Below are 27,685 nucleotides of genomic sequence, written 5' to 3'. Positions count from 1 at the left end.
CTGAAATTTATTTTCCATATTGTTTTAATACACAAGCAGTCTTCCTTACTCTCTTGCCAGATTAATATTTTACTTTTCTCTCTTGATCCAGAAGCATTCCTTATTTTCTTTCCAAGAAGATTCCTCTTCATAGACCTCCTGTAAGCAAAAAACATCACGGATAAGAATTACACCATTACAAAACTAACCCCTTTCTTCACTACCCCGAATGCAACAGCTACATTTTTTCCCTAGGTTACTGTCAGGGCTGGATTCCATTAAAATATAAAAACATCTCATATAATTCAGGGATAAGCAGAGTCACCCACAGATACTTTTCACAACAGCCCTGAAGTTAAGATGCTAGATGCACATATGGTGTGTATGCATAACCCCCTCCTGCAGAAACAGCCTGAGGATCAGTCTGATGAGACGGGAAAAAGGTTGCATCTGTGTCCCATGCAGACTTTCTTTCCTGGAGCCCAAAGCAATATATATATTTTTTCTTAAGTTAAGCAACTCTCTGGATCAAAGCTATGCAATATATGTAACTGTAGACTTAAAAAAAAAAACAGACTGCTTGAACATCAATCCAGGGAGTTCTCTCCAAATGATTAGCAGAAAGTATGCATGTTGTAGAGCAAAACTTGCTCAAAGTCAAAGCGCATTCTCAACGAGCTTCACTGGCTGTCACGGAAGTTTGCATCTACTGGCTGGAGAATTCTGGGAGCTGAAGTCCACATATCTTAAAGTTGATAAAGTTAAGAAACACTGGGTTGGAACAGCTGCTGTCTAGTCTTAAGTTGCCCACAGGACCGAAGAGAGAGGGATGTTTTAAACCTCCTGTCCATTTTGCATGTCCGCTTAGGAAACTAATCTCAGAAAATAGCAGGGGCAGAAGAATCTGCTTTTGGATGGCGCCATCCCTAGTGGGAGCCCATCTTCAACTCTGCAGGGGGAAGCCAGGCACAGCTTCTGGGATGCAGTCCTGTAGACCATGTGATTTTCAGCACTGTCCTTTTTCCAAAGCAGAAGTCCTGAAACACACGTACCTTTTTCCATATAGGGACAGTGGCTTTTAAAGTATTGATGCAATATTGCAAGGCCTTGAGAGAGTCGGCTCGGTGGGGGGAAGAGATTGCGACAATCACACTGGCTTCGCTAACGGGAACCAAACTAAAGAGGAAGAGAAAGGTAACATTAGCTGTGGCTTTTAGCCACATTAGCTTAATCTGTCAAGGACAAAATAAAGGCCTTGTTGTCAACTACTACACAAACCGACGCAAACAAGACGGGCTGTGTTCTAGGAAGTTCAAATTAGAGATGTTGTGTGACTCGTGGTTATGTTTTCCAAGGTAAGATTCAACAGGAAAACAAATTAAGAAAAGCTAGAGAAGAGATCCTCGGCAACAACAGCCTGATCAATTGTTTAGATAGGAAAGCAGAGCCTCCTTTTCGACTAAGAGTTTGGTAATGGTACACAAGCCAGAAATGGCCCAGCACCCCAGGTAACCATTTAGGGATAGTCTGGAGCCCCCGTCTGTGCAAGTCAGTCATTATTCTATCGCCTTTTTATGACCATAACACACAAACTAGGGAAAAATGAAAATAAAATAGTAACACTGACAAGAAAAGGAACTAAAACGACAAAAGGATATATACATGGACATTACAGAAATCAAATTGCACATATTGTAACAGACATGTAATCAGTAGATGTATAATGGAAATAAAAAAAATAAGAGACATGTAGCAGTCAGCTCTTCTAAAGCTCCATTTCCTTTACTCCATCTGTGCTTCTAAGCAAAAATAAATGCCATACTAAACACTCTTGGTCAGGAGGTTCTGAAAAACAGAGGCAGGGAACCTAATGCCCCTCAGATTTTGGACTATGACTCACGCATTACGAACAGTGCAAGCAATTGCCAACTGTAGTTCAAAATATCTGGAAAGCAAAAAGCTGCTTTTCTTCCATAAGGTCTCAAAGTAGGCTGACTAACTGTTCACATAAGCTTTCTGTGTGAAACTCAAGTCATGACTGTGCTTCAGCTAGTTAGTGGCTGCCAGTCAGGCTGAAATCTAACATTTTCCAAAATAGCTATCAGAATGATATACAAGTAGTCCTTGCTTAGCAATCACAACTGGGACCGGCAACTCCGTCGCTAAGCGCCGCGGTAGCTTAGTGAAACTTCATGTGACTGAGCTGGACTTACAACCTTATTTCTGCTGTTGTTAAGTGAATCACCATGGTTGTTAAGCAAAACATCATGTGACTGCTACTTGTGGTTTTACTACCGCCTTTTCCATTGACTCTGCTTGTTGCAAGCCAGTTGCAAAGCACACAACCGGCAGCCACGTGACCACGGGACGCTGCAACAGTTACAAATGCAAGGACTGGTTGTCAAGTTACTTTTTCAATATCGCTGTAACTTTGAACAGTCGCTAAACGAGATGGTTGGTAAGTGAGGTCTACATGTATATGGTCCACCCTCCCTTAAGATCTCAAATCAGAGAGTTAGAGATGTCACATTATGTCATGCCCCCTTGTGGGGGGAATTTCTCTATTTTTACAGTATAGTATAAAATACTGTGATTTATATTATGTATCTAGAGACACTGGATATATGTGGTGTCATTCCACAACAGACTTGATAACACCAAGTAAAATCTGTGTATCACACAGCCTTCCCAAAACTCTTTTTCCAAATGGTGTGAGGTATGGGGGAAGGGGTTGCTGATATCTGAAATGCTATAATCATGTCCAATGCATTCTTCATCCATCAAAAAAGGACCCTTTGTAAGCAGAAGATCTGAAAATCGCAGCATCAGAACAAAGATAATCTTTCCTGGATTGAGGGCAACACTTAGTTCTGTGAGGCTGAGTGAATAATTTAGAAAACAGGCAGGTCAGGAAAACAGAGGTTATAAACAGTCAGGGAAGTGACTGCACAAGATCCAAAGAGGTGATATATACATAAATATTTAGCACTTCATATAAAGAGGGAGAGAAAGATGTATCTCTTAGCCATCGCTGCTAAAAATTTTCTGCATCGTCTGTCTGAGAAATACACCAACCAATTTGTCATCAAGTGATGCACTTGAAAAGACACAAGAGGTGCCATTTAAAAAGTGAGCAGCTCAACTCTAAAACCATTCTGACATTTATTTATTTATTTATCCAATTTGTCCCCGCCCATCTCCTCCCATTTAGCTTACAATTCATCTATACATTGTACATTCATTCCAGTTTGAGTACTTTTCATGTCACTTTTTTTTCTCCCTTGAGCCATAACGTAAGAAAGTCGGGTTTTTTCCAAATCTGATGGCCAACTGCATCATTGCCAACATTCACAGCAAACCAGGATGAGACTCCAGGAACCACACCAAAGCCTCAAATTTAACCCTTATGTTGAATAAGGAGTCAAGGAAGAGAGGGTGGACAAAATGTCTGCCTGAGGGCTGCCATAAGACAAAGTTTAGTTTGCTATGAGGCAACTTCCTACATATGCCCTCATCCAGAAGGGAGGCTGAGTTGCTTGCTCACAAATCTGTCTACATCAGATCCAAAAGCACATAATCTTAGTAAAATAAAGCAGGAACAGCATATGCTTCAACTGTATTTACCCAAGTCGATGATGTATTGCTATATGCTTCACAGAGGGCCATTTTAATCTAATATCCGTGCATATTTTCTTCAATTCACCTTCTGCCATTGCTGTGTAGGCTTCATATTCTAATTGTATGACTTTTCTCCCTTCAAAGTTATTCCTCGTAGTGCCTGAAACGAAAGGACAACACTTAACAGACATTCTGGGCCAGTAAGAAGTTTAGTTTGACAGAAGGCTAAACTTAAGAGCTTTATCAATGGGCAATTAACAATCTCTGTGTTAAGCATGGTTTTGCCTATCCTTTGAATAAGCCACAATAACCTAGTTTCTGCATAACACTTAGCCATGAATCATGGGCTACAGACCTACAATGAGTTCACACATCTCTCTACCATATTAAGGTTTGGCCACAGATTCCCTAACAGTGCAGGCATCCCCAAGTAAGACCAGCTGCTGATTGGGGGCCAAGCTCAAGAATGGCATACTTGCTCCGTACAAAAAGGCCTCAATTTAATTTCCAGCATTTTTAATTATTAATAAATAAATTATGTATAATAAATAAATATAATTATAAATGTATTTTTAATAAATGCATATTTATTTATTTAAAAGGATAGGTGGGTAATACTAGGCTAAATGTGGTCTACCTCAGTGTTTTCACGCGTTGTGTGAATTCTCAAGGACTTATCAGAAAACTGAAATTAGTACAAGCACTCCTAACCAGCTTTCTTTATTTTAGGGATGCAGCACACTACCATAAATGTAGCAATCCCACCCGCTTTTTTAAAAAAAAAACTCATGTCACTGTAGTTGGTTCAGGCATGCAAATTGTACTGGCACATCACGGACCTGGGAATTGTGAAGGATGAAACTCCCACCCCCTTCAAGGGCATAGATAAGATGCTCTAAGTGTCATCTGAGATCCCTGAATAGAACAATATGTATCTGCAATCGGAGCCACAAGGTGAAGCCCTCAAAAGCAGACAACTCACGTGCAGCATCAAGAGTTCTTTGTGCATATGGATGCCTCCACGCTTCCCTGGCAGTGATGGCCCTCGCAGCAGGCATTTTATTTTTCAGTAAGTGGGTTTAATCCTCAAGGTTTAGAATTATGTTTGATGTTTGAATGTTTTTTCCTTGTTCTAAGCCTGCTCTGTGAAAGCCTTTGGCTCCTACATTTGGTCATCTAATCTTCAATCTCCAAGTAGGAGTGATTTTTGGAAAAAGATAATTTGGTGGGCTCAGCTCTGACCAAGAGCTTCATGTATCAAACCTACCTACAAAGAAAGATGCAGCTCCACAGCAAGGAGAAATGACCAGGGCTGCTATTTCCTCTAGTGAGAGCTTCTCATACTTCAACTGAACCATATCCTTGGGTTCATCCTCACTTTCATTCATGACTTCTCTAGAACAAAGAAGTGACACAACAATTAATTTGCAAGTTGCTCCTTGCCTGGCTGGGGGATTAGATTACAGCACAGGTCATAAACAGGATTGCTTGGTTCAACTGCCTTACAGATTATTTCTAATTTTTTTGTGCCTTCAAGTCAGTTTTGACTTCTGGTGACTGCCTGGACCAGTCCCTGCAGTTTTCTTGGCAAGGTTTTTCAGAAGTGGCTTGCCATTACCTCCTTCCTAGGGGTGAGAGAGAATGACTGGCCCAACGTCATCCAGCAAAATCTCTCTTGTATATTGAAATATGAGCCAGTGCAGTGTAGTGGTTAAGGCATCAGGCTAGAAACTGGGAGACTGTAAGTTCTAGAATAGGAGACAATGGGCACTTTTTCTTGAGACTGGGAGAAAGGATGGTGCACTTATTTATTTCAGCTTCTGAAGAATGCTGGAGCCAGCAGTGTTATCAGACATCACCATCATCATGCCCTCTGTCACTGAAACCTCTGACAAAGAACTGGAGAAACGAACTGGGGGAGGGAGGGGAGACATTAAGAAGCAAGCCCTGTAAATAGGAAGTTGAACAGTTTAGAACTACTGTCTCCAAAGATGCTTTGGGGACCACAGCTGAAGCCTATAGGGGCTCAAACCACCTACCCTACTCTAGGAGATTCTGAAATAAGGGGAGGGTTCAACTGATGGGACTGTAAATAACCAATGACTTTTATGGAACATGCGCTCTCTACTCTTCCAAGGAATATCACAGCCGCTTAGCAAGTGGATTCTATGGATCCTTTTCAGTCTGGGCTCAGATCAGGATCTGTCATGGAGATTGCCTTATTTGTCCTGATGGATGTTTTGTACCGAGAAAGATGCAGAGGGAGCATGACTCTATTGACTCCATTGAAGTCTTTGGATCACTCAGCAGCGTTTGTGATATAACTGGCCATATGCAGACAACCTGCTTAGCTCCCTCCTATTTCTCTAGTTGCTCCAACGCTAGAAAGTAATATTGGAAGATTTCTGCTTGAGCTCTTGGAGATCTCAACAGGATTCTAGTTTGTCACTGACGATATTTATCATATATACCAAACTTCAAGGAACGACCACCTGCAGGCTTGGAACAATGCCGATGATACTACATTATACATCTCATCTCTTCCAGAATCTCCATCTGCCTCAAGGTGATTACAGACTGGGTGTGGACCATAAATGAATATTAAGCTCATCAGCTTAATGAGCTAGCTTGCTGGCTAAAGTCAGACAAGATGGGGAGTTGTTTCTGATTCCAGGGCTGGATTTTAAAATTTGGGAGATATATTTGTGGATGGGGTTACTTTCCCCTTTAAGAAGAGCCTAGGTTCTCTTGGGTCCAGCACTTTCACACTCATACCGAAACCTGAAAAACTACAGGCAGCTTTAATGAATACCAGAAAGATACTTGGATGACGTTTTTCCCACACTATTTTCTAAGTATGTATTGCCCTGTTCCCCAATCTGGAGCCCTTCTGTTGTGCTTTCCCTCCCACCATCTCTAGATAGTATGGCCAATGATCATGCTGACTGAGAACTCGGGGGGTTGTAGCCATGGTCATCTGGGGGGTTGAGGAATGCTGTTTTAAGTTATTATCAATTAATATATATTCAATAAATTTCATTACAATGCTACTGGTTCATCTATGCAGCACGTCAGAGCTGATCTCCAAAACGTGCTTCAGAACATGCAGGAAAAACATGACTGCTTGAAAGTTGTGCCAGAAGGTGCTCCTGACTGCTTTGAAGCACCTTTTGGAGTCCAAACCCAAAGCACTGTAGAGAAATCTCATCTTGATTCTCCTCCTCCTCTTCTTCCTCCCCCTCCCTCCCTCCCCATTTCCCGATTCAATATTTCTTTTAGCAAAACACCATCACATACCTGTGGGTATCTTCCTAGAGCTAACCTCCACTAAGAGGTGGGATGATGGCAACTTCGTCCCCTGTGTGGAGGATGAACTGCTGATCTCCAAGGGGTACGTATTCCTGACAAATGGCAAAGACAACTTGATCTTCAATATCAGCGAGTCTGAAGGAAACACATAATGGTAAAAATTAATAATTGATCTGCTTCTTCCAGATCCCTGACCTCTTTGGATTGGAATTTGCAGAAAGTATTGTGGGGTCTCTCACAAAATGCATATGGAAGGGTTCTCCATCCCCAAAATGGTTACCAGGCCAGATAAAACCAGTCACAAAGCACTTATTTATTACCTGCCATCCCTTCTTACTGCCCTAGCTGGCATTCCAGACAATCCCTGCTCACCTTTCTCCTTTTCCTGGCCAGGATTCTATTCAAACAGACTGGATTTTCATTCCCTTATCTTTTCTATTTTGTGAGAAAACTTACAGGGTCCATTTAGTGTCCAAGTGAAACTACTGACTGGGGATCTGCAGTATGCCAAATTCCATTTTTTTTATTTTTTAAAATTCTTTTCTTATTTTAACCTATCCTATGTAGAAAGTCAGATGAATAAGGGGTATAGGGGTAGGTTTCACTGGCCACATAACTTGGGGTTATGTGCCTTTGCACAGCTTCATTCAGTGTACCAGCTGTGCCATTTACTGGACTGGGAGGCCCTTTGGACAGTCACTCATGCACTAGTCACCTCACAGCTGTATGTCTGCAATGCACTCTACAAAGGGCTGCCGTTGAAGACCACTCAAGCTTCAACTGGTCCAGGAAGCAGTGGCACAGGGAGTGATAGGCATGCCTTGGTACGTCCATATGACATCTTTGCTCAGTGAGCCATTAAAGTTGCAATTCTGTGTATAATCTGGAGCACGTACACCCAGCCCTACACTGTAAGAGCATGAGAAAAGCAGCGTTTACCAGTACAAGTCACCATACCGTGAATGTCTCTTGACAATTTCTCTCCACAGCTGCAGTGAGGTTATCTGCTGGGGCACAGAAATGGTCTCTGTGCGCAGCCCTGTTAATTCAGCACTTCTGGCAAAATACAGCACTGTGACCTGTTTTCAAACAGCAGGTAATAACATTTAATGTTTGCATGGCGTATTTATTTATCCATCCATCCATCCATCCATTCATCCATCTATCAAATTTCTAGGCCACCCAACTCCAGACTGACTCTTGGGAGCTTCACAATTAAAAAACGATTAAAAGAACAGCAGTGGTCCAGAGGGAGCAAACCAACAAAAATGCTCATTACATCTTCCCACTGAAATGGGCCCAACCACACAGTGACCCAAGACCTGGGGGGAAAAGCCAAATTTTTAAGGCTCATTTAAAGGCAGGAAGGTTTGGGGCTATGTGAATCTATGTCAATGAGGACTCACTTCCTGGGTCCTCCTAGATGACACTGTTTAATCAACAGAGTGCAGAGCAAGCAGACTCTGTTGGATTGTATGGGATGGGTTTTATGAATATGGCTCTGTTTTCTTGAATGAAAGAACAGGTGTCAAAGTAGTCTAACCACTTCCTAGGTCATTCATTATCTCTGAAATTCAAAAAACACGCTTTTTAAATAGGCAGAGCTGTTGCCAGGATCCACTGCTGTCATTAAAAAGATAAAAGCAGCTTTAAAATAGAGACAACTCTTCATTTGTAGATGCAACGTCATAACCAATGCAAAAGGCTAAGCTAACATTGCATTGGCTCCTTTGGTCCCTCCATGGACTCCATTAGATAACATATTTATTGGACTATTACAAATGAGCGACTGAGGGGTAGATACAAGGCGGTAGTTCTTAAACTGTTTGATCCAATTATCCCTTCCTGGTCTTGATTAATTAATTACCCTCACCCCCCAGAATCGGACTCTATTGTTTTATACAAGCATCTTGGCAGTAGCAGCCCCAAACTCAACTCACAAACAAGCAATTACGAATTGCTCCATTTCATCCAGGATGCACCCAAATTATCCCCAGTTTAAGAACCTCTGATTTAAGCCCACGAGGATTTAATCTGTATTCAGCTGTAACTGAAATTAAATAAACACATTAATGCTTCAGAATTGGAACAGCATATAAGTTGAAGTAATAAAAGCATTCAAATGTACAACGAATATGTTTTTGAAACACAAGGAGAATAATATGCATCCGTATGTACACTGTAAGAGATATCTGGTCCCAAAGATTTAAAAAATTGAGAGAATGCCCCCAAAGCAGAATGCAATTACCAAAAAATGGAAGCAAATGTTTCAAAGACTTCCAGGCCATGTAGGTGACTGTACTGGGCTGTGAGAAAGACCTTGGGAGACAGGAGAAGGATCCACGGCCTAACAATGGTCAAACAAGAATGGGAATGGAGAAAGCATCTCAGAAGGGACCCTCCCTAGTTCCCTGGAAAGTAAAGGCAAGGGAGGGGGAAGTGCTTTCAGACTTGCAAGATTCTGCTACTATAACCTTACAGTAAAGGTAGTGTTAGTACTCATGGTTTTGGCTGTCTGGACTACCTTGAAGGGCTGACAGTGACAGGAAGGAAGCATTCAGCCTCAAAGCTTTGTTCCATATGCTGGCCCTTATCTCAGCCCCACAGAAGCCAAAGCATTCCAAAATTCAATTTCCAACTGTCCTGTTTCCATACAACTTAAGACCGGGAGGTTAAAAAAGTCAACGTGGCAGCCATAATCATTCACCCTCTCCTGGTGGATACCACTGATTTAAGATAGCACTGATACCATACAGCAGGAGTGAAGAACCTTCCAAATACTGCAACTCCAGCTCCCATAAGCCCCAGGTAATCAAAGGATAAGAGAAGTTGAATTTCAACTACATCTGAAGTCTCCACCTTTGCTATAGAGGAAGTATTGCAACCCCAGCAAGTACTAAAATTACTCCAGGAAAATGCAGTTCATCCTGGGTGGATGAAAAGAGGGTTGTCAAACAAGTTTTGAAGGCTCTCTAGAGATTAGACAATTTAAAAGCTCAAGCTGCTTTATTCATCAATGCCTCCAAGTTCAACAGCAGAACAGAAATATCAAATGACAAGTAGGTAACTTCTGAAAATATATAACCTTAAAAGCAAATCCAACTAAAATCCATTTGGCTTCTAGCACGGCCAAATTAATTGAACCCCAGTGGAGATGAAATTACTTTTAAAAACTCAAAGCAGTTCTGTTAGAATCAGAGTGAGACACCAAGGAGTTAATTGGCTTCATTAAAAGCTAGAATAATAAGGCCAAAGAAAGCTGCTTGGAATTACAAGTCCTTACAAAATAAACCCATGGGTAGCTCAACACTTCAAAATACAGGCAGGCAATGCATAGTCTTCTAGGTCAGGGTTTCCAAAGGGTATACAAGAAAATATTAGAATGCCAGTTATTTTTCTAAAAAAACAAACAAGAAATGAAACTGGACTAATGCTTAATTCACAGAATATACTCCCTATATGAGTGTTAAAATGTATGTATTAGTACAGTGGAACAGGCATATAATCTACAAGATACATAAAGGTGCATGCTCAGCAATTTTACTGATAAGGTGCGTGACCAATAGCGTTTGGAAATCACTGCAACGCCCATCATCCTTAAGTTGCCAGAGCTAATGGGAGTTGGAGTAGTTGCGAGATAGGGGTTGCTCAGCTTCACAGGATCGATCCAAAAGTGATTTCAGGGTTGAGCCGGGACGAAGGGCGGGTCACGTTGCACACCTTGTTTGAGAACGGGATCGCGCGCAGGGGGCCCGACCCCAATGGGGACCCATGGTCCGTCTCTCTCTCTCTCCCCCCAGGGGGCGTGGCTTCGAGACAAACCGGGGGCTCCGGAAGCTTCTGCAGGACTGCGCCTTTCGGGATGCTTGCTTAGCGCTGCGGGGTACCTAAGCAGAAAAAGGGTCAAGCGCAGATTTTACCGCGGGGGTCCGACGAGAGTGAAGTTGGCGTACCTCGCAGCTCATTGATGCGCCGTCCTGGAGGGGCTCCAAACAGGTCGCCCTTCTCCGCTAACAATTATTTTGCAGTTGCGGCGGGCCTAGGAGCAGCTGCGGCTCCAGAAATAGCGGCCGCTGCCGCCACAGGCTCGCCAACCCACTCGCTTTGCACCACCTCCAAATTGCCCCACCTTTCGTGGGTTGGCTCTCCAGAGTGGGCGTGCACAGCTTCGAAACAAGAATCGGGAGCAGTTCTAGTTGGGGAATGTTTGCAAAAATTGCACCTTTAAAATGATTTTTGTAAATGTATTTGGGAGTTGTTTATATGGGAGTTACCCGCCTTGAAGTCGGACTTCTGAGCTTTTTCCCTCTCTTAATTGCACTGTAAGGTAATCTGGGAGAATCGGTTCCCTTAAAGTGGATCAATTTATTTACAAGCACACAGCGATCTGTAAAGCTACTTTTGCCCGGGCCTTCGAGTGAGCGCCGTCCAAGTGCGATGCGACTACAATTCCTAGAAGCCTTCGCGTGCACAGGCCCCACGTTTGCAAAGAAGCCTGGGAATTGTAGTTCCAGCGGCCCTGGAGGGCACTACTGTAGTGTGGGATGGCCGGTTTAGTTTCCCAGAATGAATTGGCCTGCAGCACCCATCGCCTCCATCAGTCTTGCCAACTTGATGGCAAAGCTGGCCGTGGAATGCCCAGGAATTTACCCTGACGGGAGTTAATTAACTGAAGCACTCATTAAAATGCAAATGAAAAAAAAAAGAAAGAAAACGGTACGTCCGTTCTCATTAGTTCCCTCTGCCGAGGAATCACAAGACCTAGAACAGCTGATACGTTCATCCCATTACTGCCGAAGAAAAGACAGGGCCGGACCTACCCCCAAAGTTGCAGAGAGGGCGGAGTTTTGCCCAAAAGTTGCTCAGTTGCAGCAGCCTTTGGGGAAACTACATTGCCCACGATTCACCGGGTTCCTCTGTGTTTTTCTACACACCTTAAGTTGGAGAGAGAAAGAAGGGGAAGGGAACACGCCGGCCGGCTCCGTTTGGTTTTCTTCCCTCCTGAAAAGAGAAGCTGGTAAAGTCACAGCTGCTGGCAGCATTTGCCTGACTTTTTCTAGGTTGCAAAACTAGGCAGGATCTAGTCTAGTTACTCTCGGACAGGGCCCAGGGAATCCAAGGCTGTAGCTAGACTGGGAAGCTAACAAAAGGTTTTGAGGAAGACAGTGGCAAACCCCTTCTGTACTGTTGCCAAAAAGAAAAACTCGGCTGGACGTTCCCATATGTTCTCCAGGAGTACAGCTCAACTCAAGGGGTTTTTTATCTTCAGCACCGAGAAAAGTTTATTTATCTTGCTCATCCCCTTTCTTAGGTTTATGACCTTTCTGCACCAAAGAGCACTTCCCAAATTAAAATACAGACCTAAGACTTGGTAAAGATAATACACTTCCTCAGGGTGTAAAACTTACGTCAAAACATATACAACATATGTTAAACAATTTATAAATATGCACATCAAGGCACTTTATGAAAAAACAAATATTTGTGCAATTTATTTCACAAAAGTGTTAGGGGAGAGAATAACACATATAACCATTTATTAGCATAGTAGTGAAGAGCAATGCTTTGATGCAAATGTCTGAAGCATATGCAGAGTATTTTCTCCATTTATGCAAAGCTGCACATTTTTTAAAAACGCAGATTGTCATTTTACTCCCTGATATCAAGGTAAAATGTATTCTCAGTTTAAAGTGGGGAAGAGGAATGTATATTTTCTTACGAGTATGCTTTACGGTCAGTTTTCTCATGTATCTTTGTTTTACTTTCAGGAGAGTAAAGACTTACATTGGGAATAAGTTCATGCATTTTGAAATAAATTCAGCTGAATACAGTGCCAAAGTTTAGACTGGTAAGCCATTCACAGGTGCCCAGGGTTATGGCACATAAGATGGGCAGCCATATAAGTGTTTAAAATAAACAAATTTGCTTTGTTTTGGGATTTCATTAAGCAAATAGTATTATAGGATAATCTTGACCACTGTTGTTGTTATTGTACTTAAAGTCCACCAAATGTTTTGCCTTTGAAATCAAAGCCATGGTGAGAATTTAAAGACAGAATCCATCCATAATTTTGTTTAATTTTAAAAATAAGTCAGAAATTGAAGGTTGGCAATTTGTCAGTCTTCTCCAACTCCATTTGCATCCAGTGTTATGATTACAACTTCAGCATTAAAGCCCATATTTGCTGGGAATTTTGGGAGCTGTAATCCCAACCTAACTGGATAGCAGTATTTGGGAAAGTCCACTATTTATCATGATCCACACATCACCTCTAAATTAGGCAAACTTTTTATGGGAAGACATAGACAGACAGACAGACAGACAGATAATAGATGGAATAGATAGAGAGAGAGAGGTTTGATTATGTGCCATCAAGTGAGTGTTGACTCTTAGTGACCACATACTGTAGTTAGTTTTTCTCCATGATGACCAATCCCTAACCTGGTCCTTCAGATCTTCCAATGCTGGATCCATCACTGCTGTAACTGGGTCCATCCATCTTGCTGCTGGTTGTCTTCTTCTCTTTGCTTTCGCCTTTCCCAGCATTAGAGCCTTCTTCAGAGAGCTAGGTCTTCACATATTTATGTGAAGTAGGATAATTTGAGCCTAGTCATTTGTGCCTCAAGTGAGAACTCTGGGTTGATTTGTTCAATGATCCATTTGTTTGTTTTCTTGTCTGTCCATGGTATTCTCAGGAGTCTTTTCCAACAGCTAAGTTATAAGCCTGCAGTCACTGGGAGATACCTGTTTAAAAAGAACTAGGAAGGACCTAAACAAAAGAAAAGAGAATGTCATTCACAATCAGTCAAATTTCTGGTAAGCCAAATGAATTAGCAACAACAAAAACAACTTTTGGCTGGTGAATGAAGACTGCTTAGAATAATGAAGACTGCTTAGAATAATCCTGCAGGAAAATCCAGGAGAAGACTTTGGTGTGAAAGAATTTTGACCCAATTCTGGTATTGGAGAAAAAAAAATCCTAAATTCAAAACAGGAACAAATGCACCTTCTTTAATTCTAAGTGGATCTCAGAGTTGAGAACCTTTTGGAGGATCTCTGGTGAATCTCGAAATTCAAGGCAAAGCAAGCAAATTAGCTCCACTAACCAAGTCTGTTGCCCCTACTGTAGAGCACAGATTACAGCAACATAGAGCGAGTATGGATTCAGAAACCCCCTGACAGCCTTATTCCTTGATAGGTCTGTCTCACTCTTATCAGAGCTATTTCAAATATGTTGTTGCAAATTGGTGGGCTGAAAAGGACAGCACCGGTCAGAGGAGAGCCAAGAAAAAAGGCAAAACAAGCAGGGGTGTGGTCAAAAAAGACAAAACTCATAAATGGACAGAGCTTCAATCACACTGTCATGACCGCCATCTTGTCTTTTTTTAATCATACCCTATGGACCCCTGGATGGATGCATGCAAGAAAGCATCTGGGTGATGGAGGTATATGGCTTGACTGATCTATTGCTGGCACGTGATCTCTGAAAAGTTACTAAGATAAAAAATAAATCTCCATAACCTTAATCTAACAAGAATAATGTAATGCACATATCACACTTGCGTCTCGGTTCTGCTCACCTTTTTTATTCATATTTTATTTTATGATATGTTTCATCACTCTGAATGTTGAAAGTGAGACTACAGGAGACTGAAGTTGAAAGCACAGCAAATATGTGTAATGTGTGTATGGATGGGATGAGGACAATAAGTGCATTTTATTGACTAATGTCCAGTCTGGATCATTAAAATTGCTTTTGTTGCAGCTAGAATATAGTCCTGTCTGCTCCTTGTTTATATGTTTGCCCCTTGCCCTGCTTTTGCCAATTCCCATCACTTTCACAGTGCAGGCATCGTTGAGCCTATTCATCCACTCTGACATTTACTGAAATATTGATTTCTTACTAAAGCGCCAATGTGGTACACATTTTATGCACTGTCCACATTTTGATTTGTTTATCTACAGGTCCACAGTAAAGTGATGAAACAGATCGAGTGCCTGAAATTGTTTAGGGGGAACGGAGAAAATGCAGCCTTTTTAAAAGCTTGGGTTACCAGTAGCTGACACCCTTTGCGGGAAGACAAAGATTTCTATCCTTTTCTTGAAAATGCTGTCAGGCTTTCCTAATAGCAATTTGGGGTCTGGGGCAGATCCCTGAAAAACGTTGTGATGCACCAAACATCAGCCATGAAAGAGTCAGCTTCTGAAATCAGACCCTTATCACACTGAACTTGTTTGTGTTGTTTTAACCTCCAGGTCAGATCTTTTTAACCTGTGGACTGGGGTTCACTGGTGGTTCACAACCATGCTACAGATAATCCCCTGGTATGGACAAAAATAAAATAAAATAAAATAAAATAGTCCAATGGCCGAAATGCCATGAGGTCACCAAATCTTGTAAGAGTTTGGCATTCCCATCCAAAAGCTCACAAGACTTCAGGCAGAAACATGGCATGTTGGCAATTTCACAGCATTGCAGTGATTTTTCTTTTAAAATAAGTTCCATTAATTTTTATTTAATTTTTGACACTACTCGGGGAGGCAAGTGAGCTGTGAGGCCCACAAGCACATTCATTGTCAATCTCTAGCTTATGTGGCAGTCCTCAAAGCTGTTGATGATAATACAGTAACATACAGTGTATCAAGGAAACATTTGAGAATCACTGCTCTAGGACAGAGATATGCAAGTTTTTTTCATTCTTGTTGGAGGCCCAACCTCCAGAAGTTTACTAGACCAGGACAAAGGAATGAATGGAGCCAAGGCAAACATTTGACGTAGTAATTAAATTTTAATTTGACATAAATGCAGTATATATGAATACTCCCCAAATACTTCATTATTTTTCCACCTTCTGACACATTAGAAATAAGAGCCTAGGAGAAATGACTTTGGAGGTTCTCAGGATACATTCAAGGCCATACAGCTATGGGGCTACACACCTCCTCTACTATATGTGCCAGTTGCATGTTGGGATATTTATTTATTTATTTTCTATTCTGCCTTTATTATTTTTATAAATAACTCAAGGCAGTGAACATATCAAATACTTCTTCCACCTCCTATTTTCCCCACAACAACAACCCTGTGAGGTGAGTTGGGCTGAGAGAGAGTGTCTGGCGCAAGGTCCCCCAGCTGGCTTTCACGCCTAAGGCAGGACTAGAACTCACAGCCGCCTGGTTTCTATCCCAGCACCTTAACCACTAGACTAAATTGGCTCTTGTTATTGTGGTCACAAGAGCAAGAATAGAGCAGCTAAATGAAGCAGCTAAATGAAGATGGTGGCCGAGATCAGACACCGGCCACTGCTCTAAGGGGAGACTCCCGGCTTTTCCTTGACCCTCTTCCCCCCCGGCCTCACCATTAGCTGGGGTTCAGGAGGGAGATTTCTGAGGGTCCCTGGCCTTTGTACCTGATAGGTCACTGTTGGACAGACCCGCTGGGCGGAACAGTGGAGTGTGGCAGGTTTGGGCGGGCCCCTGCGGCGTGGCGAATTCCACAGTTTGGTTTGGCAGTGCGGAGCAGCCCTGAAGTTTTCACAGTACGGATCTGGGGGATCTTGACCCCGGGAACCATGGCAGTGCGACCCTTGGGTGCGTTGGATGGTGGGCCTGGAACAGTTTGGTGGCTCAGAGGTGCAGTGGAACGGCTTGGCAGCGCAGCAAACCGGCAGACCAGCTGGCCTTGGAGGGCCAGCCTAGTCGAGTGGCTTGGCGTGGCAGGCCAGCAGCGTGGTGGACCAGCCTTGGAAGACCAGCCTGGTGGTGCTACGGGCCAGTGGAACAAGCTTTGAGGGCCAGCCTTGGAGGGCCAGTCTGGAGATGTGGGCTGGCGATGCGGCAGATCAACAGCACAGTGAGCTGGCGGAATGGGCTCAAAGGGCCAGCCTGGCGGAGTGGGTTGGCAGCACGGCAGACTGGCCTTGGAGGACCAGCCTGCTGCAGCGGACCAGCAGTGCAGCAGACTGGCAGTGCAGCAAGCCTGCAGAACGGGCTTGGAGTGTTGGCCTGGCAGAGTGGGTTGGCAGCGTTGCAGACCAGCAGTGTGGCAAACCAGCAGACTGGCCTGGAAGGGCCTGCCGGGCGATGCGACAGACCTAGGGGTGCCCAGCACAATGGACTTGGGCAGGGGGAGGTGATGAGCCAGACCCTGTGGACGAAGTGGTGGGGGTGAGTAACCTTGGAGGTCCCACATATTGTAACATCACAGGGGACCCAGGTGGTACAATGGACCTCAGTGTGGCAGACCTTGGTGGGGAGGAGCAGTGGGCCTGGAGTTGAGAACTTGGCCATCCCCTCCCAACCTACCCAGAGATGGTGGAGAGCTGTTGGGGCCCCTCCAGTGCGAATGAGGACTCCCTCCTGGGGTTGAGAGATGAGGGGGGGAGTCCAGGAGTGTTTGATGGTGTGGGAGAGCACTCACCACCTGAGTGAGAGACAGGAGGTGAGAGGGAGTGAATGAGATGCCCCCCTACTGACCAGTGAGAGAGGCCGAGCGGGAGGCATAGTGAGTGAATAGTGAATGGGTTGGTGATGGCTGGGTCCGGACAGCACCGAGAGCGTGAGCTGGTGTGCCAGAGGACCTGCCATTGACCTATGGATAATTGAGTATGTGTGAGGGTGTGTGAGTGGATGGAGGGACCTCTATTTTGAACTAGGGACTCCAGAGGCCCAGGAGCAGGACTAGATGGAATCAGAATCTCTGGGGGCTGTAGGGCAGGTCATATCATTGAGGTGGTGATGGGCAGGGGATGCTATGGCAGGAGCCGGAGGGCAGGCCATCTTCGGGGAAGACACCCCCAGTGTTTGCTACTGGTGGTGTGTTCTGGCCCTCTGAGCTCAGACTCAGGCCCTGGACAGCAGACCCATCAAAGTCCTGGGTTTTGGCTGCTGCTTTTGAATGCCAGGTCGGTTAACAACAGGCCCCCCTCATACGTGATCTGATCATCGAGGAGGGGGCAGACCTGGCGTGTATTACCGAGACCTGGCTGGGCCCTGAAGAGGGGTTGCCCCTTTTGGAAATTTGCCCAGTTGGGTTTACAGTATGGCACCAGCCGAGACCCCAGGGCAGGGGAGGAGGGGTGGTGGTTGTCATCCAGGAGTTTCTGGTGGCCTTCAGGGGCGCTGCTCCATAAGCGGCTGGTTGTGAGACTCTGTTTTTCAAGTTGGGTTCCCGAGAACAGTTGGGGGTGTTGCTACTGTAGCAGCTTCCCTGCTGCGTAGCAACCTCCCTGTCTGAGCTGTTGGATGCCATCATGGGGTTGGCGGTGGAGTTCCCCAAACTTATTGTTTTGGGAGACTTCAACCTGCCATCCCTGGGGCATGCCTTGGAGACAGCTCAGGAGTTAATGGCTACCATGGCAGCCATGGACCTTTCCCAGATTATTCAGGACCCACCTCACGACAGTGGTCTCACCCCGGATGTGGTTTTCTTGTTGGAGCAGTGGCAATGTGACCTGAGGGGAGAGTTACAGCTGTCCCCATTGTCATGGTCAGATCACGCCCTCGTGGCCTTGAGATTCTCTTATGCTGCCACCCTCTGCAGGGAGGCAGGACCCATTCAATTGGTCCACCCCTGGCAACTGATGGACCCAGTAGGTTTCCAGAGGGAGCTGGGGGCTATACTCAAGAGTCTGCTGCACAGTCCAGCAGAGGCCCTGGCTGCTGCCTGGAACAGGGAGGCGGCCAGGGCCTTGGACAGCATTGCACCTGTGTGGCCTCTCTTACCTCATCGGACCGGACGCTCCCCATGGTTTACAGAGGAACTGAGGGTTCTGAAGAGGGCTAAGAGACGTCTAGAGTGCCGCTGGAGGAAGACAAAGACCGAATCCAACCAAACACTGGTTAAAGCCGCTATTCTTGTGGCGATAAGAGCGGCAAAGTGTCAATACTTATCTGCTCTTATCACGCCCACAGAATGCCGCCCTGCAGGCCTGTTTAAAATTACTCAAACCCTTTTGGGGAAGGTGGGCCCAGTAACCCACCTACAGGCCCATGCAGAGGAGTTTTCTGAGCATCTGCAGGATAAAATTGCTCGGATCCGTTCCGAATTAGACTCCAAGCATGAGGCGTGGTCTGTGGAGATACCAAGGGAGTGTACTTACCCAGTTATCTGGGAACAGTTTGATCCTGTTGGACCCGAGGTAGTGGACAGGATGCTCTGGACAGTAAATGCCACCACTTGCCATCTACCATGTTCCTCCTGGCTGCTGAAAACAGCCCAGGAGGTGTCATGTGGTTGGGTCCAGGTGATGGTTAATACATTCTTGGGGGAGGGAGTGTTTCCAACTGCCTTTAAGGAGGTGCTGGTGCACCCCCTCCTCAAGAAACCATCGCTGGACCCAACTGTACTGGATAATTTTCGTCCAGTCTCCCACCTCCCCTTTTTGGGGAAAAGTGGTGGCGTTGCAGCTCCAGAGGGTTCTGGATGAAATAGATTATCTAGACCCCTTTCAGTCAGGTTTCAGGTCTTGATATGGGACGGAAATGGCATTAGTTGCACTTACGGATAATCTCTGGTGAGAGCAGGATGGTGGCAGTGCATCAATTCTTGCTCTTCTTGACCTCTCAACGTCTTTTGATACCATCAACCATGGTATCCTTTTGGGGCAGCTCAGGGAGGAGGTGGTGGCGTGGTTTTGTGCTGGTTTACCTCCTTCCTCCAGGGCCAGTCCCAGTCGGTGGTGATAGGGAGCAAGAGATCTGACCCTTGACCCCTCCTTTGTGGGGGTACTACAGGGTTCAGTGCTCTCTCTGCTCTTTTTTAACATCTACATGAAACCTCTGGGTGAGATCATCCATCATCACGGGATGAGGTATCATCAGTATGCTGATGATATTCAATTATACATCTCCATCCTGGGTGAGGTAAGTGATGCTGTGACCACCCTCTCTCAGTGCTGTGGGGGTTTAGATGGGGAACAACAGGCTTCAGCTGAACCCTGGTAAGACGGACTGGCTGTGGGTTAATGGCTCTTCTGTATCTGGGACTTTGTCATCTTTGGTTCTGGATGGGGTTGCACTGCCCCAAACAGACCCAATGCATAATCTGGGGATTCTCATGGACTCATGGCTTCTGCTCGAAGAGCAGGTGGCAGCCGTGGCCAGGAGAGCCTTTACACAGCTTCGTGTTTTGCACCAGTTACGCCCTTTTCTGGATCGGGAGGTCCTTCAAACAGTCACTCATGCCTTGTTATCTCCTGTATTGACTATTGCAATGCACTGTACATGGGGCTACCCTTGAAGAGAATCCAGAAGCTACAGCTGGTCCAGAATGCGGCCGCGTGGGCTATCTTTGGTGCCCCTAGAAGAAAAGATATGACACCTCTGCTGCGTGAGCCACACTGGGTACCAGTTTGCTTCCAGGTCCAATTCAAGGTGTTGGTTATCACCTTTAAAGCTCTACATGGCATGGGACCAGGATATCTGAGGGACCACCTCTTCCCCATTACATCAACCTGTCCCACCCGATCATGCAGAGAGGGCATGTTGCGGACCCTGTTGGTAAGAGAATTACATCTGGCGGGGTCCAGGAGGCAGGCCTTCTCTGCAGTAGCTCCCACCCTCTGGAGGTGAGGTTAGCCCCATCGCACCTTGCCTTCTGGAGGAATCTGAAGACCTGGCCCTGCCACCTTGCTTGGGGTGGGGAGTGGAGTAGTCATGCTTGGGGATGGCTAGTGCCCTACAGTGCTCCTCCCACGCAAGGACTGAGTTAGATCATTGCCACCTGGACTTCATTTTTATCTCTAGTTATTAATTATTGTAATTGTATTTTTATACAGTATTTTTATATATTGTAATTATTTATTGTTTTATTGACCATTTTGTTGTAAACCACCCAGAGTCTCTCTGGTGGGAGGAGATGGGTGGTGACAAATTAGATAAATAAATAAAAAAGAATAGGTGTCTTAACAGAAATCATTCCACACTAATCTTATTTCTTAAAAAAAAAAAAGGCCATGTTAGCTGTGCAGTTTTATCTTATTTCAGCCAATCTTTCAACAATGTTGCTCATAAGGTTCTTCTTCTTGAAATAATAAAATGTGGACTGGATAATTTTACTGATATGTAGACTGTACTGTATCCAAAATATAGTGTACTTTGTTCAAATGCCTACTTTTGGTTCATTGCCATCTTGAAGTGATGTGACAAATATCCAATCCTGAGACCATTTTTGTTCAGTCCATACAAATGTTTTGGATCAAGGATTTACAGTAACTGTAACTAGGTGAAGAAGAGGATCAAAATTATCAAGATGAATTTCAGCAGAAACTTTGATCTGCAATTAAATACAGAATGATTAATGCTTGGCTTGATAACAGTGCATTGAAAAGGAACTAAGAGTTTTTAATAGACCACAAGGTAAAAACAAAGCTTTATTGCAGGATGGTGACTTAAATAGCTAATGTGGTTCCAGTTTGCACTAGCAGTCTTCACCAACTTAATAATTATCCATGTGTAATCCTAAACAGAGTTACCTGTGAAAAATACTATGAAGTCCATCTCCAAGTCATCAGGAAAAATACCTGTGAAAAATACTATGAAGTCCATCTCCATATAGTTGCCACGAAGTCATCAGGAGGAATCTGACTTGAAGAACATTTTTTAAAAAGCTACATTTAATAGAATAACATTTTTGTTTTGGATAATGTTGCTCAATTAAACAACAATCCCATGCATATTTACATGTAAGTAAGCCCTACTGAGGCCCAAATAAACATACAGAAGACTTCACTGCAAGGTTATAAATGAGGAAACATTTTGGCAAAAGCAAGATTGGGCTTTAGTGATATAAAACAGACCTTGAAAACGTATACACTGTCTCACTCCAGGAAGATTTGTCAGAATGGTTATGGTCCCTTAAAACTGTGTGATCGCTGTCCAACTCCCTTAGGTTAGATTAACTTTGAGAGGCCCTGGAATTAGAACTTTACCGTTTTGTGTTTTGATCTCTTGTACTGAGAAATTTAAAGGTTAATTTTGTTGCAGTCAAGCATAAGCCCCCATTTGTGAAAGACATGGATGATTAACTGCTGTTACAAATTGTACTGTGCTCAAGACATCATGTGCTGGTCAGGTAAATAACTGCATCCACTAACAACTATGCATAACTTTTTCATTGGATTCTTACGGAGGCTACAAATCTTTAACTTAAATGCCTGACATAAAATCCATTGCTTTCATAGGAATTACAGAAAGTGGGCATGGATTAGCATCCCCTCAAGAGTTGCCAGCTGACCAGTCTTTAAAAAAAAAAAGACTCCTGCTTTAAAAAGTAGCTTCATTCCCCAAATCAGCAGTTCAAGTTTTTCAAGGCTGCAGAGCATAAGGAAAACATCTCCATTTGCCAATGTTTCATTGTCTATGTACTGTTAAAAGAAGCAGCAACCAACACGTAGAGAGACAGAAAAAGTAAGAAGTAGCAATTACATTGAAAAATCAAAGTCTGGTTTTCAATTTCAGTGCTGGAAACAAATATGTTTGAACCTGGCCATTATAATTCAAAAACACTGGTTCGTACCTTAGTATTGTGTGAACACAGCCTATTGTGACTTGTTTAACAAATCATGATTAACAAATGACATAGTGTAATGTTATTTAGCCGTGGCATCCATATACTGTATTGAAAGGGACCCAGTTTATTTAAAGGATCTCTCTTTTTCAGGGAAAGACAGTTAAGATTAACAGTTAGACAAAATCTTCATTTTGAGCAACCAAGCTGATGTTCGAGTTTTCAAGTTCTCCAGAATTCTTCATCTGGCTGGCTGTTAAAAAAAAAAAAAAGGAGAGGGAGTATTGAATGAGGAAGAAGCATAAAACTTCAAAATTAGGCCAGGAGTTGTCTCTAGAAAGTATGCAATTTAAAATTTGTTTCAAGATGTAGATCAGGAATAGAATACATTCATCACTAATCGGTGTTGCAGATATTGGATTACATCTAATTTTTCTTTCTCATGTACACCTCCCCCCTCCCCCCCATCTTGCCATAAATAGAGATACCGTATCTGAGCTGAAAAAAAAGATCTGGACAATCACTAGATGGCAGCAAAAGGTTAAAGAGGGTTTTTAAAAATATATTGGCTGCCATCTAGTGGTTATCCAGAGTATGAGAGATATAGTATGCCTACACAAAATCAATCCAGCAGAAATAAAGAGAAAAATAGAAGATATGCTTGATCGCTATATGTTGTCCTGATCTAATGGCTGTCCTGATCTCCAAAATATACTAGCTATTCTAATTGTTTCTCTTGAAAACATTTTTTGTTTTTGTTTTTTTTGGTGAATTCAAAAATACCCCTTTGGTTTTGGTGAAAGGTGAAAGGTCCCCTGTGCAAGCACCAAGTCATGTCTGACCCTTTGGGGGAACGCCACTTTTGTGACGTTTTCTTGGCAGACTATAGCAGGGTGGTTTGCCATTGCCTTCTCCAGTCGTCACCTTCCCCAGCAAGCTGTGTACTCGTTTTACTAACCTCAGAAGGATGGGAGGCTGAGTCGACCTGAGCCGGCTACCCAAGAATCCAGCTTCCGCTGGGATCGAACCCGGGTCGTGGGGAGAGTTTCGGTTGCAGTACTGCTACCTACCACTCTGTGCCACACGAGGCTCTACTTTGGTTTTAATGATATATAATAAGGAAATCATCTTTAAAACATGTTTAAACTTCTAAGAGCATACCAATATTTGAAACTATGAAGCACTTTTTGTCTGACAACATTCTTCAAAAGTATTTGTTGAGTTTTTCTGGGGATAGTGGAGGCAATAATAGGAGAGAAAAATAAAAACAATTTGTTGATGAAGTCTCTCTAGTGCACCATTTAAGGGAGGAGTTTGGTCGTCCTCACTGCATAAAAAGATGCTTCTTACACAGGTCTGAAACAGGACATACCTTCATTGCATCTTCAGTGCAAAACAGCCATAACCAAACCACATGAAATATTTAAAATATGCATATTTATGTACACCTACTGAGTGATGCACATTTTAAATATTTATTTTGTTGATGTTATTGTTTTAAAAGGATAAAAAGGTTGTTTTGTATTGTTGAGGGCAATTTCATATGGCAGCCATGCTGCTCCGCACTGTTTCTGAGCCAACTCAACAAATTCCAGTTCAGACTGGAGTGGGTTGGCAACAGGGCCAAGGCAGTACTCAGTCTGGACTATGGCCAACATGGGCCCTGATTGGCTGTCCCCTTGCTTCTTGCCCTTCCCATCTATACAGGGAAGACCAGCCTCATTGGCTGGCTTCTGGGTGGACCAATCTGCCAGTTCTCACTTTTTCTTTTTAGGGATTAGCTTCCTCGCTGGCACTCGTTCTTTTCCTTTGGTTTCCCAAATGTTTATACGTATAGATGTTTTCATATCCTTTACCCCGTATTTCATTTGACACTAAAGGAGACTTTTTCTCCCACTCCTAACCCATACCATTCTTGCTTTGATGCTACAATAATTAAAACAAAAGGAACATGTTCCTTCATTCCACTGTAGGTCCATGAACATTGTGGCAATGAAGAACTGATGGTTCATGTTGCTAGAAGCAAAAAAATAGCATTCACTGAACATTTATAGCTTTGTTCCAACATGCCTATTTGCAACTTTTTTTTTAAGAAGGGAAAGGGCACCATTGCAGTACAGTAGATATGGGGTGGGAGAGAAAGAAGTGTATGCTTCACCAGCCTGGGAAGAAACCAAAAATGTGCCCACTGGGAGGTACACGGATGGAACAAAAGTGCTAGCAGAAGTGGGATAAAAATGGTGGCCAGAAACCTTCACTGGACCCCATCTTCTTTATGGACCATCACTGAAATAACTGGAAGGGAAAAAAATAAAATAAAAAAGGAAGGTGCTGATCAGCTGAGAACACACCAGCCCAGGATGAAATGGCCATATTTCAGCAACCATCACATACAGGTAAGATGGTGTGCCAGATGCTGTGGCCAATTGGAGCTGAGGGTGTTGCTAGATTGGAATGAAGCGCAGTAGATCAAGTGCTTGGATCTATTGATTTAGGGAACTACAGATTAGTTCCAGATGTGGTTATTATACTAGATTAGTCCTTCAGAAAGTAACTATTACACCATCAGCCTAAGGCTCAATATGGAAAACAGTACTTTTGAAACAGCCCTTTAAAATGGTGGGGTTTGTGATGGGCTGGGAATGGGTCCTACACTTGAAAAGTTTTGGGTGGTCCATACTGGTGATGGGGCAAGCAGATCTGGCCCATCTGTGAATACTAACAATTTCTTATGCTAAATTCAACATTACTTTTTTCTTTAATAGGATGATAACTGCATGCCTCCTATAAAACTTGTGTAGATATATTCAGTAAGTTCTCACAGCTCATATATTAACTAGAATTAGGGAAGCATAACCCCAAACAGTTGTCTTTTAAATGTTAGGGCAATGTCACATTCATATTTATCCAGATGCCCTCTAAACTACAGTATTTGGATAAAAGCAATACTGCGCTGAAAACTGCTTTAAAACATCGCAGTTTTCTTCCCTTGCAAAAGACACTTCAATTGTCCTCTCTTTTTTTCTGCATGTCTTCCAATTTTTTCTTGGTGGTGCTTTATGGTGGCTTTCTTTTTACAAGTGCTAATGGATGTATTGTTATTGCTGGGGGCTATAAATAAATACTTTTGCATAGAGCACTAGATGATGCATTATAATTTGCTTGCTAAAGAGTTTAGAAAAGTGTTGTTTCAAAATGTGTACTTACAAACCTCATCTGACATTCATATGATGACTGTCAGATCTGTGGAGAGTTTACAGTATTTTTCTCCTTAAATTAACTTGATCAGATTTTCAGAATTATGCCAATATGCATTATTTAGTTCCTTATTTAGAGCATATTTTAATGGCAGGTATTCTGCAATGTTCCAGGATGATTGGCAGAAATTTAAAAAGTAGGTTGTTTCCATCATTGGCTTTCAATGTTGCACCTGCAGAATTTTTGTCTGGCATACTGAGGTAAAAAATAGGGGCTCTGCAACTGTGGTGCAAAGGATGAATAAGCCTTGCTACTTTTGTCATTTCACAGGTGTAATTGGTTCACTTTTTTATGGTTAACATTACTCTTCGTCTGAAAACCCAACTAAACTGTCCCTCAATTTCATCAAACAAAGCACAAGACAGATTTGGATCAAGTGTGAGAATTCATCCATTCAGTGTTTTTCATCAGTTCCAGAGTCCGATTTCATCCCACACTCTACTGAGTGATAAAAAGAGCAGGTTTTTATCTGTTTTTAAAAGTAAAGGAAGATATTTTCCCAGAAATATCAGCAGCTGAAGAAATAGTGAGTAAAAAATACAAGTCAGACCAAGGTGCGGTGACCTCAGTGTTTTCATGTGTAAAAGAGACATCTCTAGTCATTTGACCTGTATTTTTAACATTGTCTTGGCATGCTTTGATATTACCATTACTTAACAGATGGTGTAATAGTTACTTTCTGAAGGGCTAATCTAGTATAATAACCACATCTGGAACTAATCTGTAGTTCCCTAAATCAATAGATCATTCAGGTTTAAATAGGCTTTTGGTCTAGAAGATGCACAAAAATACAAATAAACTACATCCTGCTATATATGGCTGCTTTGAATTTTATCTTGCGTCCTAACCATATTAGCCCTATGTGGTTGTTCTTATTATAGAAACATTCATTTTATTGGAGTTGAACGTATATGATCCAAACAAGCTAAACCACATCAAAAATCAAAGGCAACAAAGTTCCAGTTCAGAAGTAAAATAACAATACAGCATCTACTAATAATTCCTTACTGAAGATCATCTGCTAAGAAGAAGCAGAGATGGCAACTTATTTATTGTTTATGTGTGAGAAGGTGTGTGTGTGTGTGTGTGTGTGTGTATGTACCTGCTTTCCCCAACCTGGTGTTCTCTTGGGACTACAGATGTGTTGGGACTTCCAGAGTTTTGAACCTGCATGATTCATGTCAGTTGTTTAAGGTAATTTTCTCTAGGAAGAACACCTTTGTGGATACAGTTGTACATCATTGGCTTCCACACAAGCCAGTAACATCCATGTGTATATGTGAAAGACTTTTCTTCCACAGTCACACTAAATACATGATAGCCTGCAGGACATCAGGTAAGTGATGTTACTGGAGATGGGGCTTAATCAGAGCACTCACATAGCTTGAATGCAATTTATGGCATGCCATCCATCCCTTTAAGGCTCACATCTTTCCTGAGATGCTGTGCAACATTGATATTTAGCTGAATAGGTTAAAACATATGAAATGACTCTATGATTGGTTTTACACATCCCATTAAGACACCATTTGCTGTCTTAAGGCATGGTTGTCGAATATTCCATGAATTGCTATCTTCACACATTGCATTTACCCATATACTATGGTTTACAAACCACAGTGATTGGATTCACACTACCAGACCCATGTATAAGCCTACCCCTAAATAAAGCTTGTCATCTGAAAGTAGTTGTAAGAGGCTATATGAAGGCTTTTTGAAGGAGATGATCATTTGGAATTATAGTAGAACTTCTTGAGTAGCATCAGATGGTAGCAATGTTAACCCTTGCAAAGCCTTCACCTCACCTTGAGGCTTTCTGTCCCTTGTCACAGTGGATACAGTGGAAGAGCAATAAAAGAGGCTTGCTTTCCTTTCCTTTTCTGGACTGCAAGCAAATGGCCAGTGAAAACACTGGTGAACAACTGGATCAAAAGGATGAGTTAGTGGTGGGGATTACCAGGGACATTATCCCCAAGAATTGAGTTTTATTCACTATCTTTGGCTACAATGTGC

The 27,685-nt window shown here is 43.0% G+C and overlaps 2 protein-coding genes across 3 annotated transcripts; both read right to left on the bottom strand.

Moving 5' to 3' along the window:
• On the bottom strand, positions 1-4,985 carry LOC134491731 (molybdopterin synthase catalytic subunit-like). The gene is made up of 4 exons (XM_063295674.1): positions 4,865-4,985; positions 3,604-3,757; positions 1,032-1,155; positions 1-138 (listed from the first exon to the last, which is right to left on the bottom strand). Exons 1-4 carry the CDS (start codon positions 4,983-4,985, stop codon positions 70-72), a joined length of 468 nt encoding a protein of 155 aa, XP_063151744.1. The 3' UTR covers positions 1-69.
• Positions 4,986-6,914: 1,929 nt separating this feature from the next.
• On the bottom strand, positions 6,915-11,042 carry LOC134491732 (molybdopterin synthase sulfur carrier subunit-like). 2 transcript variants are annotated; one of them, XM_063295675.1, is made up of 4 exons: positions 10,860-11,042; positions 9,431-9,563; positions 7,864-7,985; positions 6,915-7,041 (listed from the first exon to the last, which is right to left on the bottom strand). In XM_063295675.1, exons 2-4 carry the CDS (start codon positions 9,461-9,463, stop codon positions 6,915-6,917), a joined length of 282 nt encoding a protein of 93 aa, XP_063151745.1. In that variant the 5' UTR covers positions 9,464-9,563; positions 10,860-11,042. The 2 variants fall into 2 exon arrangements, with proteins under 2 accessions (XP_063151745.1, XP_063151747.1); XM_063295677.1 differs by lacking the exon at positions 9,431-9,563 and having other exon boundaries at positions 10,860-11,037.
• Between the last annotated feature and the right edge of the window lie 16,643 nt (positions 11,043-27,685).

Source organism: Candoia aspera, chromosome 2 (assembly GCF_035149785.1).
Source record: "Candoia aspera isolate rCanAsp1 chromosome 2, rCanAsp1.hap2, whole genome shotgun sequence".
Taxonomy (NCBI): Eukaryota; Metazoa; Chordata; class Lepidosauria; order Squamata; family Boidae; genus Candoia; species Candoia aspera.
The sequence above is the reverse complement of the archived record's forward strand: the minus strand, read 5'-3'. Positions and strand labels throughout refer to the sequence as shown.